Consider the following 14,818-nt stretch of genomic DNA (forward strand, 5'->3'; position numbering starts at 1 on the left):
CATTAGTGGCGCCTTGGTCGTTCAACCTAGCTTATGTGTTTCCACCGTTTCCTCTCCTTCCCAAGCTCGTAGCCAGGATCAAACAGGAGAAGGCTTCGGTGATTCTGATAGCTCCTGCGTGGCCACGCAGGACTTGTTATGCAGACCTGGTGAATATGTCATTGGCTCCACCATGGAAGCTACCTTTGAGACAGGACCTTCTAGTGCAAGGTCCATTCGAACATCCAAATCTAGTCTCTCTGCAACTGACTGCTTGGAAATTGAACGCTTGATTTTATCTAAGCGTGGGTTTTCAGATTCAGTTATAGATACTCTGGTCCAAGCCAGAAAACCTGTGACTAGGAAAATTTACCATAAAATATGGAAAAAATATATCTGTTGGTGTGAATCCAAGGGATTTTCTTGGAGTAAAATTAAAATTCCTAGGATTCTCTCCTTTCTCCAAGAGGGTTTGGATAAAGGGTTGTCAGCGAGTTCTCTAAAAGGACAGATGTCTGCTCTGTTTTGTTACACAAACGTTTGGCAGCAGTGCCAGATGTACAAGCATTTGTACAGGCCTTAGTCAGAATCAAGCCTGTTTACAGACCCATGACTCCTCCATGGAGTCTAAATTTAGTTCTTTCAGTTCTTCAAGGGGTTCCGTTTGAACCTTTACATTCCATAGATATTAAGTTACTATCTTGGAAAGTTCTGTTTTTGGTTGCTATTTCTTCTGCTAGAAGAGTTTCTGAATTGTCTGCTTTGCAGTGTGATTCACCCTATCTGGTATTCCATGCAGATAAGGTTGTTTTGCGTACCAAACCTGGTTTTCTTCCAAAAGTGGTTTCCAACAGGAATATTAACCAGGAAATAGTTGTTCCTTCTCTGTGTCCGAATCCATTTTCGAAGAAGGAACGTTTGTTACACAATTTAGATGTGGTCCGTGCTTTAAAATTCTACTTAGAAGCAACAAAGGATTTCAGACAGACTTCATCTTTGTTTGTCGTTTATTCTAGTAAGAGGAGAGGACAGAAAGCTACTGCTACCTCTCTTTCTTTTTGGCTGAAAAGCATCATCCGATTGTCTTATTAGACTGCCGGACGGCAGCCTCCTGAACGAATTACAGCTCACTCTACTAGACCTGTTGCTTCCACATGGGCCTTCAAGAACGAGGCTTCTGTTGATCAGATATGTAAGGCAGCGACTTGGTCTTCTCTGCACACTTTTGCCAAATTTTACAAATTCGATACTTATGCTTCTTCGGAAGCTATTTTTGGGAGAAAGGTTTTGCAAGCCGTGGTGCCTTCCGTTTAGGTAACCTGACTTGTTCCCTCCCTTCATCCGTGTCCTAAAGCTTTGGTATTGGTTCCCACAAGTAAGGATGAAGCCGTGGACCGGACACACCAATGTAGGAGAAAACAGAATTTATGCTTACCTGATAAATTTCTTTCTCCTACGGTGTGTCCGGTCCACGGCCCGCCCTGGCTTTTTAGTCAGGTTTCAAATCTTTTCTTTCTATACACTACAGTCACCACGGCACCCTATGGTTTCTCCTTTTTCTCCTAACCGTCGGTCGAATGACTGGGGGGCGGAGCCAGAGGGGGAGCTATACGGGCAGCTTTTGCTGTGCTCTCTTTGCCATTTCCTGTTAGGGAAGAGAATATTCCCACAAGTAAGGATGAAGCCGTGGACCGGACACACCGTAGGAGAAAGAAATTTATCAGGTAAGCATAAATTCTGTTTTTTTAGTATATCCTACACTTTATAAAAAAAAGTCAATAGTCATCTTTGTATTTTAAAGTTTATACAATTTTAAACTTATTTTTTTCTCTTAGTTTTAAAAAAAGTATATGTGTGCATTCTAATTTAGAAAATAATGTTTGCAATGAAAAGTTCAATTAGTAATATAAATGTGTTTCTTAAATAGATGCCCCAGAAGTATCAGTAACGGGTTATGATGGAAATTGGTTTGTTGGCAGAAAAAATGTTCATCTTAAATGTAATGCTGATTCTAATCCTCCGCCCAGTGAAATGAAGTGGACCAGGTAGGCTCATTATTTAAATTCATTACATACTTTCTAGTCTGTGGTACATTTAATGCAATGTTTGTCAAATTTTATATTTGTTTAAGAAACTTTTCAGACACTTTTTTAAGGATCCATGGAGGATTTTATATATATTTTTGTAGACTTATCCAAAATGGAGCCCAAAATAACATTTTTGAAGTTGTGGCTCTCTGACTCCCAGGATTTGTCAAGCCTTGATTTAATGCTATTGTAAATGTTACTTTGCAGTATAACGGTTAAAGGGACCGTGTACTGTAACATTTTCTCCTATTTTAAAATGTACCAAATGATCCACTCACCTGCTGGAGGGGGATTACATTGTTTACAACTAGCTCCTTTATCTTTATTTTGACTTTTGAAAAATGTTTCTGTCTTATGAATCTGCCACTTATACTGAAAATGTCAATACTTAAAGCAATATGAAACTCAAAATATTTCTTTCATGATTCACATAGAGCACATAATTTTTTTTTTTTTTTTAACACTTGTTTTATTGAATTTTTAACAATTAAATAACAATAGACAAGAAACAAAAAACAACTTAAACATCTGGGTACATTCTTTCAAGGTAACCATAATATAACCATCTTATCAAGATATTAATTGCACATGTAGTTTACAATAGCTCCACCCACTTATGCTAGGAGCCTGTGACATGACTTGACAGGCATGTTAACACATATAATGGAAAAACAGAAAGAAAAAAAAAAAAAAAAAAAAGAATAGGTTTAACCTTCTATCATTATTGCCTATATTTATCCCTTGGGCACAATCTCTAAATTGTATCTCAACAAAAACTGGGATAAGATAAAAAAAGAAAGAGAAGAGAAAAAAATAAATAAATAAATGAATAAAAAAAAAAAAAACAACACTTGAATATTAACTCTCCTCTCCCCTCTCCCTCCCCCTCCCCCCTCTCTCACCATAGGTTCATTACTACTAGATCACTATTTCTGAATGGGAAAATTAGATATTCAATTTCAGCAGGCGAGAAAATTCTAATAAATTTTGCCCATTTGCTAAAAAAAGCCTCTATTTCTCTCTCTAGATTTAAGTTTGTAGCTTTTTGTTCGATTATATATTGTTTTTTAAGATAGTTTCTAACTTCTATAATAGATAGGGGTATTTCATTTTTCCAATTTTTGAGTATTACATTTCTGGCTGCTAGGATAACTAGGTTAACTATTTTCGCATCTTTAAAATTTCTGCTATTATCAACCAAAAAGATGATAGATGTTAATGTTAATTTAAGTGGCATAACTTTTAATACTTTGTTTAGCCAGTATTCTATTTTTTGCCAACATTGTAAGATTCTAGGGCACTCCCATATCATATGGGATATGTCAGCGGCTGGTATGCTACATTTAGGACATTTGTTGAAGTTCTTGTTATACCATCTGTAACCCCTATCTGGAGTATAGTATGTTTGGTATAGGAGTTTTATATGTGACTCTCTCCAGGTTTCAGCCATAGTTGCTTCCAATGATAATTGAATTGACCTTGCTATTTGTCTGTCGCTGTTTATGTTAGTGTTAGTATAATTTGTCCATTTTTGAACTATTCTTGCTAAGTTTTCGTCACCTTTTTGTGAAACGAGGAGATTGTACCAAGAAGCTATGGAGAAGTGGCCTGCTCTATTCAATGTTATCCAGTTGTCTAATTTACCCCACGTCCACTTCCATTTATATTTACTACTTAGCTGCCTGGCATAATGTCTGGTTTGAAGATATGTAAAGAATTCCTGGTTGTTAAAATTAAATTCCAGTTTCATTTCTTCGAATGATTTAATGGAGCCTGTTTCTTGTTTAAAAAATTGCAAGACCCTAGTTAACCCTTGAGTATGCCAACGTTGTATATTTGGGGCTTGTGTACCCTCCTGGAACTCTGGGTTCCCTAGAAATGATTGATAAGTTGGTATTTGGGTGTTTATTTCGCTACAAGTGCCGATTTTTCCCCAAGCTATGATTATTGCATTTTATTGTTTTTAAATCATTTATTTGTTTAGGTATTCGCTGGGGTGCGATATGCAGTAGGGAGATTGGCGAAAACGGATATGTCACGCTTTGCTCTAATTCATAATCTGAAAAATGATTGGATTCTGCGATCCAATCTGTAGCGATGCGTCCTAGGAACACCAAGTTATATAGATACAAATCAGGTAGAGCCAGTCCGCCTTTCTGTTTAGGAAGAGATAATCTTTTTAAGGAGATTCTAGGTTTTTTTGCTTGCCAAATAAAATGACGGAGAGCTGTATTAAACTTTTTTAAGTCATATGACTTTAAGATTAATGGAAGATTTTGGAATAGGTAGCATATTCTAGGTAGAATTACCATTTTAAATAGGGCAATGCGTCCTGATAATGAAAGAGGCAAGTTTTGCCAGTTCTTCATTTGTTGTAAAGCTTGCTTGAGAATTGGAGTAAAGTTTAAGGTGTACCATTCCTTGGAATTAGCTGAGATGTTGATCCCAAGGTATCTAAATGAGTTAGAGACTCTTTTAAATGGATTATCTATCAGAGAGTTATTTTTTACCCTAAGCCATAGTATTTCTGATTTATTTTTGTTCATTTTATAGCCTGAAAAAAGGCCAAAGGTGTCAACTATTTTCAATAAATTAGGAATATTCTCTAAGGTGTTAGTCATGTATACCAAAAGATCATCTGCGTATAACGCCACTTTGACCTCTTTTTTGCCGATTAGAAAGCCTTCAATTTGTTGTCTTATTTTTATGGCTAATGGTTCTATTGCCAAGTTAAATAGCAGGGGTGAGAGCGGACATCCTTGCCTTGTTCCTCTTTCTAATTTAATTTTTTTTGATATCTGACCATGAATTATTAATCTTGTTGATGCTTGTGTGCAAATATTTTTAACTAGTTTAAGAAAATTATCTGTTAATCCGAATCGGCCTAGTGTGTCAAATACATGTTGGTGACTGACGCTATCAAAGGCCTTTTCGGCGTCTATTGCTAGTATTGCTGCGTCTGGATGAGTTATATGAAATTTTCCCTCAGAATTTTTAAAGTAATCGACAACAATAAGAAGTTGTCTGATCTTGGCAGCGGAGCTGCGATTATATAAAAACCCCGCCTGGTCAGTGTGAATAATCTCGGCTAATCCCTTTTGCAATCTTTTGGCTAATATTGATGCGAAGATCTTATAGTCAGAGTTTAATAATGCGATCGGTCTATATGATTCCCTTCTTTGTGGGTTTTTACCAGGTTTTAAGATTAGAATAGTATGAGATTCTAAAAAGTTTGGCGGGATTTGAGTATTTTCCTTGAAGTAATAGTTGAAAAGTTTTGTTAAATGGGGGACAACTGATTGTTCTAGACTTTTATAAAATTCATTTGGGATTGCATCTGGGCCTGGTGTTTTCTCTGATTTTAAGGCTCGTATTGACTGTAATACCTCCATTTCAGTTATTGGAGAATTTAAGTTAGATGTAAACTCTACTTTACCTTTCGTAATAGGGAGCTTGTCCCAGAATCTTTCTTGTGCTTCTTCGTCGGTAGTAGCAGAAGCATAAACCTCTTCATAATAATGCAAAAATGAGTTCGATATTTCTTCGGTTGAGGTTAAGCGATTATTATCGACCTGTATGTGTTCAATTATATTTGATTGTTTGGCATTTTTTGTTAAATTAGCAAGTAATTTGCCTGCTTTGTTGCCGTATCTGTATAAGTTAGCCTGATATTTTAGTTCTGATTGCACTGTTTGTGTAGATATGAATACATCGCGTTCCTTTTTTACTTTGATGTACCTATTCCAGTTCCTTTCGTTTGGGGAGCTCAAGTATCTGCTATATGCATTGGTCACTGAGGCTATCAGCTGTTTTTCCTTCTGTCGGGCTTCGCGTTTAATTCTAGCAGTGTAAGCAATTATGTCTCCCCTCAAGACCGCTTTTGCTGTTTCCCACATAATCGAGGGACTGGATACAGAACCCTCATTATACTTGAAAAATTTGTCTACTTTGATTTTTAACCAGTTCGTGAATTTTATATTATTGGTAAAGTGCTTCGGGTAAAAGAAGCGTGATCCACCTAGGTTCTTCTCCTGTGTTGGAATATCCAACGATATGGGGGCATGGTCAGAGATGCAGATTTCTGCTATAGATGCCTTAGGTCCTGCTTGGTAAAGCCTGTCGTTAATTAGCATTAGGTCTATTCTAGAGAGACTTTTAGTGGCTCTTGAGTAGCAAGAATAAGCTCTACTGTCGGGGTTCTGAGCCCTCCACACGTCTCTTACTGCTAGGGTTTGGAAAATATTTTTGAACAATTTCATTTCAAGATTATCTTTTTTCGTTTTCCTAAGTACGCCTCCATATCTATACCTATCTAGAGGAGAGCAAGGAGCCATATTAAAGTCTCCAGCTATAACTATCTGACCTTCTGCTACCTGTAGGAGTTTGCCTTGAAGATCATCCCAAAATTGTTGATCTATTACATTGGGAGCATAGAGGTTACAGATGGTATACACCACATTGTGGAGTTTTATTTTTAAAATTAAATATCTGCTATCCGGGTCTGTTATAATAAGTAGTTTCTCATAGGCTAATTTTTTTCCCAAGAGAATAGCGACTCCCTTCTTCCTGTTTAATGTGGGGGCAAAAAGTACCTCAGCTACCCATGAATATTTCAACTTAAGTGATTCTTCAGTGTTTAAATGTGTCTCCTGTAAAAGTGCAATCGTGGTATTTAATTTTTGGAGGTGGGCGATAATGGTCTTGCGCTTTATTGGGGAAGTTATACCCCCTATATTCCAGGAGGTAATTCTAATCATATTGATCCTGACCTGTTAAGTAAGCGACGGGTGGGAGTGGTAGGGAGTGATAACCAAGGGAGAGACGAGAAGAGCGAGAGAAGAAAAAAAAAAAAAAAGTTTATAAGCGGCATTTTATTTATACCTTTATGTTTCCTAAACATGCTATTTGTGGGATATTTCATAATCCTACTTTTAATAATTAATCCCATGTTCCTTTAGTTTTTTCTCTGCTTCTTCGACAGAGTCATACAGAAACGTTTGGCCCTTGTAAGCTAATTTGAGTCTAGCAGGGTATATAACGGTGGCTTGCCAACCTGCTTTTAACAATTTCTCACACAGCGGGGAGAGCTCTCTCCTTTTCCTGGAGGTCTCAATTGAGAAATCCTGGAAGAGGAGAATTTTACTACCATTGTGAAGAATGGGTTGGTTTTTCCTATAGTGTTGGAGATACAACATTTTATCTTGGAAGTTTAAAAACTTTGCGATGATTGGTCTAGGTCTATTTGTGTTGTTTGAATTATCTATAGCTCTCCCCAATCTGTGGACTCTTTCGATCACTGCCGGTAGCTGGACTAAGGGCATCTTTAATATTGTAGGTAATGTATTAGTTATGATATTCATGAGATCTTCTTGTTTGTGGGGATCAGGAAATCCAATTATTCTAAGATTATTCCTTCTAGCCCTATTCTCTAGATCGTCAACCTTAGCCTGAAGTTTTAAAATCTCATCTTGGTTACTTTCTGCCAAAGGAATATACAAATTTGTGGTGTCTTCTAAATCAGAGATTCGCTGTTCCACCTCCTGTAATCTAATAGAATATTGTCTGACTTCTGCTGTGAGATTTATAAGATCTTGTTTAATTTCTTTCTTTAGGGAGTCAAATTTGGGGGAGATAGCTTCTAGGATACTGGTTACCAGGTCTTGATTATCTTGCGATCCTGTGACCTTCTGAGTTTTTACTGGAGTACCTTCTCCTATATTTTCTGTTGGAGTTTCCGTTGGGTTCTTATTTCTACGTTCTCTATTTTTAGCCGCCATGCCTGGATTGTGTTTGGGAGTGATATATTTATCCATAAACAATTGTGTGAATGAACACCACGTGTGATTGTGCGACAAAGCCCCTAATTGGGGGAAAAGGGTAGTGAGGGAAAGGGAAGTGAGGGTATTGGACCAAGTGAAAAGGAGAGCAAAAAAAAAACAAAAAAAAAAAAAAAAAACCAATTGATGCTAGTGACGCTAAACCCACCTAATTGTGCACGTGTGATTTAGTTGATACGTGAGAAAAAAAAAAAAAAAAAAAAAGGGGGATAAGGTGAGTAGGCTGGTGAGAAGACCAGGAGATGGCGACTAGAGAAGATGAAAAAAACCAACGTCAATCGTTTCAATCCCTCTTAGATTCTTTAAAAGCTACCCTGTTTCTTCAATTATTGAACTAGAATATGTTATATTCTTAGTAACCCCTCAATAGAGCTTTCTAGCGCTATTCAAGTTGCTTTGCGTAGAGAGGAGCCATAGGGCAGGATAGATTATTTTTCAAATCACCTTTTTTGTAAATACACTTCAGAGCAATTTTCTTAACAGACCCTCTATACAATAAGTATTACAGTTCCTTAGTACACAGCTGGGTCAGGATTTGATTATATGTGCAACAGGGGAGATACAACTTTTACTTCCCTTTTTTCCACTTATACTCAAGTTTTAACTTATTAGTAGGGAAAAATAAGTGTCTTTTTTTTTTCTCTTTCCTTTCTAGAGTCTCAAATGTTCTTATTCTTAACTATCCTTACAAGTTAGCTTATGAAGTAAGTTCAATTGTGTTCTTGTCTAGAGCCTATCTTCTTCTTTGAGAGTTTGTGGGTTCTCTTACTGCTTTAAACCATATGTTATATATTGATTATGTGTTATCCACCCTTAGCGCTATAATTACTGAATGAAATAGCCCTGGATTGATGTTTAACCTTTCATCAGTTTTAACTTGTATAGCTGATGTAAGAAAAAAACAAACAAATAAATAACAAAAGATATCTTGATTTAGTAATGTGTTTTAAGGTTTAATTAAAGCTCCTCTATGCAGGGCTTTAATTTTAGTAAGTTGGTGAGAAGACCAGGAGATGGCGACTAGAGAAGAAAAAAAAAAAAAAAAAACAAAAAAAAAACCAAAAAAAAAAACCAATGTCAATCGTTTCGATCCCTCTTAGCTTCTTTAAAAGCTACCCTGCTTCTTCAATTATTGAACTAAAATATGTTATATTCTTAATAACCCCTCAATAGAGCTTTCTAGCGCTATTCAAGTTACTTCGTGTAGAGAGGAGCCATAGGGCAGGATAGATTATTTTTCAAATCGCCTTTTTTTGTAAATACACTTCAGAGCAATTTTCTTAACAGACCCTCTATACAATCAATATTACAATTTCTTAATACACAGCTGGGTCAGGATTTGATTATGTGTGCAACAGGGGAGATACACCTTTTACTTCCCTTTCCCTTTTTGCCCTCTTATATTCAAGTTTTAACTTATTAGTAGGGAGAATTAAATATCTTTTTTAGAGTCTCAAATGTTCTTATTCTTAACTATCCTTACAAATTAGCTTATAAAGTAAGTTCAATTGTGTTCTTGTCTAGAGCCTATATTCCTCTTTGAGAGTCTGTGGGTTTTCTTACTGCTTTAGACCATATGTTATATAATGATTATGTGTTATCCACCCTTAGCGCTATAAATACTGAGTGAAATAGAGCTAGATTGATGTTTAACCCTTCCTCAGTTTTAACTTGTATAGCTAATGTGAGAAAAAATAATTAAATAACTAAAGATATCTTGATTTAGTAGTGTGTTTTAAGGCTTGATTAAAGCTCCTCTATGCAGGGCTTTATTTTTAATAATAGTGTGAGAAATTTTTAGAATAGTGCCGTTCAGTTGTTATTCATGCTTGTTTGCAATAATTCAAATTCAACATTACCCCCACAGCACATAACAGTAGTTTGAGCAATAGATGGCTTAATAGATATTATATCTCAATTTATAGTATAAAACACAGTAGGCTAAACAGTAATCTAAAGTCCATGTATCTTCAGGAGCGATATAATATTTTCTAGCCTTTTCCTCGTTTATATCTCACTGCTATGTTTTTGTGCGGTTATCTTTATGGTATCATAGTCTTACCGGCATGTTCCCCCTGCGTGAGATTAAAGTACCTGGATACACCGTCCCTTATGTAGTGCTGTTAACCACACACCGCTACAGTCTTTGGTTCTAAGCGGTTCCTTAAGTTCAGGGCTGTTGAGTTTCCAGTAATGATGTCGTAAGCAGAGAGGTTACTCCACATCAACAATTCATCCTCATCGCCCAGCAGTGTTGATGTTTGTGCCCGCCTCTGTGACTGAGCTTCCGGTGTCACAACTTTCCTCTGTAATGCAGCCTATCCGTGGCTTCACTCAGAGTAGGGGAAGGTTCCTTGGTTCCGGAGCTTTAAAGTAAAATTCTTCCGCCCTCTCCTGCACGCAGCACCGGTGGGCAGGGAGGATTGAGCTGGAGACGGGATTCAGAGATAGTTCCACCCAGCGCTACTAGGTTTGTGTCTCTGGATCTTCTGACAACTTTACTTTCTCTCTCCGCAGCGTTAGGGTTACTATGACTCGTTGTCTGGATTCATGTTCCGCCAGCGGGCTTCCAGGCACTGATCACTCTATGGTCTCCCCACACGCAACACCGGTGGGTGGGGAGAGAGATACCATACACTGGGGTGAGTCGGGCGTGGGGAGTACTTCTCCGGTGCTTCCTCGTTGTGGGTTACTTTGGCTGAGCACCTATCCTCCCAGGGATGTGAAGGGAGGATGTGCTTAAAACGGTCTTTAATTACCCTTGAGAGTTTTGCTCGTGCAGCCAGTTGGAGCAAACTCTGGGCAAAGCTTGATCTTTTTTTTCAGCGTAGCTGGTTTCAGACGCTGTGGAGAGTTATGCTGTGATGAAAACCATGAACAGCTGCAGGTCGCTCTGTATAGGACTACCAGGTGCGACAAACCACCTCAGGTAACGCTGCAGGTGAGGGCCTGCTATGTGCACAGACTCCTCCTCTTCCTCTCTCAGAGCACGTAATTTTAAACAACTTTTTAATTTGCTTCTATTATCTAATTTGTTTAGTTATCTTGCTTGTTTGTTGAAAAGAATACAGAGATAGAAAACAATGTTTGAATTGTATGCTTTACCTGAATAATGAAAGAAAAAACTATAAATGTACTGATCTGTTTGTTCCGTCTGAAGCACCGCCCCTTCTACTTGGTTGTATTTACTCTGTTATTCAGATAGAGTTCCCACCCCCTCTCTAATAATGCATGACGCAATCGTGACCTTTACTAAATTCATTGCGCATACTCTTTGCAACCCATCCGGCTGTAATATGGGATTCATGAAAGCAGACGAAGCATGACTTTGCTAACGAATGCACAAAATTACTTTTTCTCCAACATAGGTGTGTCCGGTCCACGGCGTCATCCTTACTTGTGGGATATTCTCTTCCCCAACAGGAAATGGCAAAGAGCCCAGCAAAGCTGGTCACATGATCCCTCCTAGGCTCCGCCTACCCCAGTCATTCTCTTTGCCGTTGTACAGGCAACATCTCCACGGAGATGGCTTAGAGTTTTTTAGTGTTTAACTGTAGTTTTTATTATTCAATCAAGAGTTTGTTATTTTGAAATAGTGCTGGTATGTACTATTTACTCAGAAACAGAAAAGAGATGAAGATTTCTGTTTGTATGAGGAAAATGATTTTAGCAACCGCCACTAAAATCCATGGCTGTTCCACACAGGACTGTTGAGAGCAATTAACTTCAGTTGGGGGAACAGTGAGCAGTCTCTTGCTGCTTGAGGTATGACACATTCTAACAAGACGATGTAATGCTGGAAGCTGTCATTTTCCCTATGGGATCCGGTAAGCCATGTTTATTACGATCGTAAATAAGGGCTTCACAAGGGCTTATTAAGACTGTAGACTTTTTCTGGGCTAAATCGATTCATTATTAACACATATTTAGCCTTGAGGAATCATTTTATTTGGGTATTTTGATAAGATTATATCGGCAGGCACTGTTTTAGACACCTTATTCTTTAGGGGCTTTCCCAAAGCATAGGCAGAGACTCATTTTCGCGCCGGTGTTGCGCACTTGTTTTTGAGAGGCATGGCATGCAGTCGCATGTGAGAGGAGCTCTGATACTTAGAAAAGACTTTCTGAAGGCGTCATTTGGTATCGTATTCCCCTTTGGGCTTGGTTGGGTCTCAGCAAAGCAGATACCAGGGACTGTAAAGGGGTTAAAGTTCAAAACGGCTCCGGTTCCGTTATTTTAAGGGTTAAAGCTTCCAAATTTGGTGTGCAATACTTTTAAGGCTTTAAGACACTATGGTGAAAATTTGGTGAATTTTGAACAATTCCTTCATGTTTTTTCGCAATTGCAGTAATAAAGTGTGTTCAGTTTAAAATTTAAAGTGACAGTAACGGTTTTATTTTAAAACGTTTTTTGTACTTTGTTATCAAGTTTATGCCTGTTTAACATGTCTGAACTACCAGATAGACTGTGTTCTGAATGTGGGGAAGCCAGAATTCCTATTCATTTAAATAAATGTGATTTATGTGACAATGACAATGATGCCCAAGATGATTCCTCAAGTGAGGGGAGTAAGCATGGTACTGCATCATTCCCTCCTTCGTCTACACGAGTCTTGCCCACTCAGGAGGCCCCTAGTACATCTAGCGCGCCAATACTCCTTACTATGCAACAATTAACGGCTGTAATGGATAATTCTGTCAAAAACATTTTAGCCAAAATGAACACTTATCAGCGTAAGCGCGACTGCTCTGTTTTAGATACTGAAGAGCATGACGACGCTGATAATAATGTTTCTGAAGGGCCCCTAACCCAGTCTGATGGGGCCAGGGAGGTTTTGTCTGAGGGAGAAATTACTGATTCAGGGAACATTTCTCAACAAGCTGAACCTGATGTGATTACATTTAAATTTAAGTTGGAACATCTCCGCATTCTGCTTAAGGAGGTATTATCCACTCTGGATGATTGTGACAAGTTGGTCATCCCAGAGAAACTATGTAAAATGGACAAGTTCCTAGAGGTGCCGGGGCTCCCAGAAGCTTTTCCTATACCCAAGCGGGTGGCGGACATTGTTAATAAAGAATGGGAAAGGCCCGGTATTCCTTTCGTCCCTCCCCCCATATTTAAAAAATTGTTTCCTATGGTCGACCCCAGAAAGGACTTATGGCAGACAGTCCCCAAGGTCGAGGGAGCGGTTTCCACTTTAAACAAACGCACCACTATACCCATAGAGGATAGTTGTGCTTTCAAAGATCCTATGGATAAAAAATTAGAAGGTTTGCTTAAAAAGATGTTTGTTCAGCAGGGTTACCTTCTACAACCAATTTCATGCGTTGTCCCTGTCGCTACAGCCGCATGTTTCTGGTTCGATGAGCTGATAAAGGCGGTCGATAGTGATTCTCCTCCTTATGAGGAGATTATGGACAGAATCAATGCTCTCAAATTGGCTAATTCTTTTACCCTAGACGCCACTTTGCAATTGGCTAGGTTAGCGGCTAAGAATTCTGGGTTTGCTATTGTGGCGCGCAGAGCGCTTTGGTTGAAATCTTGGTCGGCTGATGCGTCTTCCAAGAACAAGCTACTTAACATTCCTTTCAAGGGGAAAACGCTGTTTGGCCCTGACTTGAAAGAGATTATCTCTGATATCACTGGGGGTAAGGGCCACGCCCTTCCTCAGGATCGGCCTTTCAAGGCAAAAAATAAACCTAATTTTCGTCCCTTTCGTAGAAACGGACCAGCCCAAAGTGCTACGTCCTCTAAGCAAGAGGGTAATACTTCTCAAGCCAAGCCAGCTTGGAGACCAATGCAAGGCTGGAACAAGGGAAAGCAGGCCAAGAAACCTGCCACTGCTACCAAGACAGCATGAAATGTTGGCCCCCGATCCGGGACCGGATCTGGTGGGGGGCAGACTCTCTCTCTTCGCTCAGGCTTGGGCAAGAGATGTTCTGGATCCTTGGGCGCTAGAAATAGTCTCCCAAGGTTATCTTCTGGAATTCAAGGGGCTTCCCCCAAGGGGGAGGTTCCACAGGTCTCAGTTGTCTTCAGACCACATAAAAAGACAGGCATTCTTACATTGTGTAGAAGACCTGTTAAAAATGGGAGTGATTCATCCTGTTCCATTAAGAGAACAAGGGATGGGGTTCTACTCCAATCTGTTCATAGTTCCCAAAAAAGAGGGAACGTTCAGACCAATCTTAGATCTCAAGATCTTAAACAAGTTTCTCAAGGTTCCATCGTTCAAGATGGAAACCATTCGAACTATTCTTCCTTCCATCCAGGAAGGTCAATTCATGACCACGGTGGATTTAAAGGATGCGTATCTACATATTCCTATCCACAAGGAACATCATCGGTTCCTAAGGTTCGCATTCCTGGACAAGCATTACCAGTTCGTGGCGCTTCCTTTCGGATTAGCCACTGCTCCAAGGATTTTCACAAAGGTACTAGGGTCCCTTCTAGCTGTGCTAAGACCAAGGGGCATTGCTGTAGTACCTTACTTGGACGACATTCTGATTCAAGCGTCGTCCCTTCCTCAAGCAAAGGCTCACACGGACATAGTCCTGGCCTTTCTCAGATCTCACGGATGGAAAGTGAACGTGGAAAAGAGTTCTCTATCTCCGTCAACAAGGGTTCCCTTCTTGGGAACAATAATAGACTCCTTAGAAATGAGGATATTTCTGACAGAGGCCAGAAAAACAAAACTTCTAGACTCTTGTCGGATACTTCATTCCGTTCCTCTTCCTTCCATAGCTCAGTGCATGGAAGTGATCGGGTTGATGGTAGCGGCAATGGACATAGTTCCTTTTGCGCGCATTCATCTAAGACCATTACAACTGTGCATGCTCAGTCAGTGGAATGGGGATTATACAGACTTGTCTCCGAAGATACAAGTAAATCAGAGGACCAGAGACTCACTC

General features: G+C 39.1%; 1 protein-coding gene across 2 annotated transcripts in view; it reads left to right on the top strand.

Annotated features, from left to right (window-relative positions):
• The window catches only part of NECTIN3 (nectin cell adhesion molecule 3), a 485,985-nt gene that overhangs the window by 198,570 nt on the left and 272,597 nt on the right, over positions 1-14,818 (top strand). For both annotated transcript variants that reach the window (XM_053706944.1, XM_053706943.1), the window contains exon 4: positions 1,907-2,024. In XM_053706944.1, coding sequence (XP_053562919.1) covers positions 1,907-2,024 — 118 coding nt within the window. The remainder of the gene's footprint in view (positions 1-1,906; positions 2,025-14,818) is intronic.

This window comes from Bombina bombina, chromosome 3 (assembly GCF_027579735.1).
Source record: "Bombina bombina isolate aBomBom1 chromosome 3, aBomBom1.pri, whole genome shotgun sequence".
In the NCBI taxonomy this organism is placed as follows: domain Eukaryota; kingdom Metazoa; phylum Chordata; class Amphibia; order Anura; family Bombinatoridae; genus Bombina; species Bombina bombina.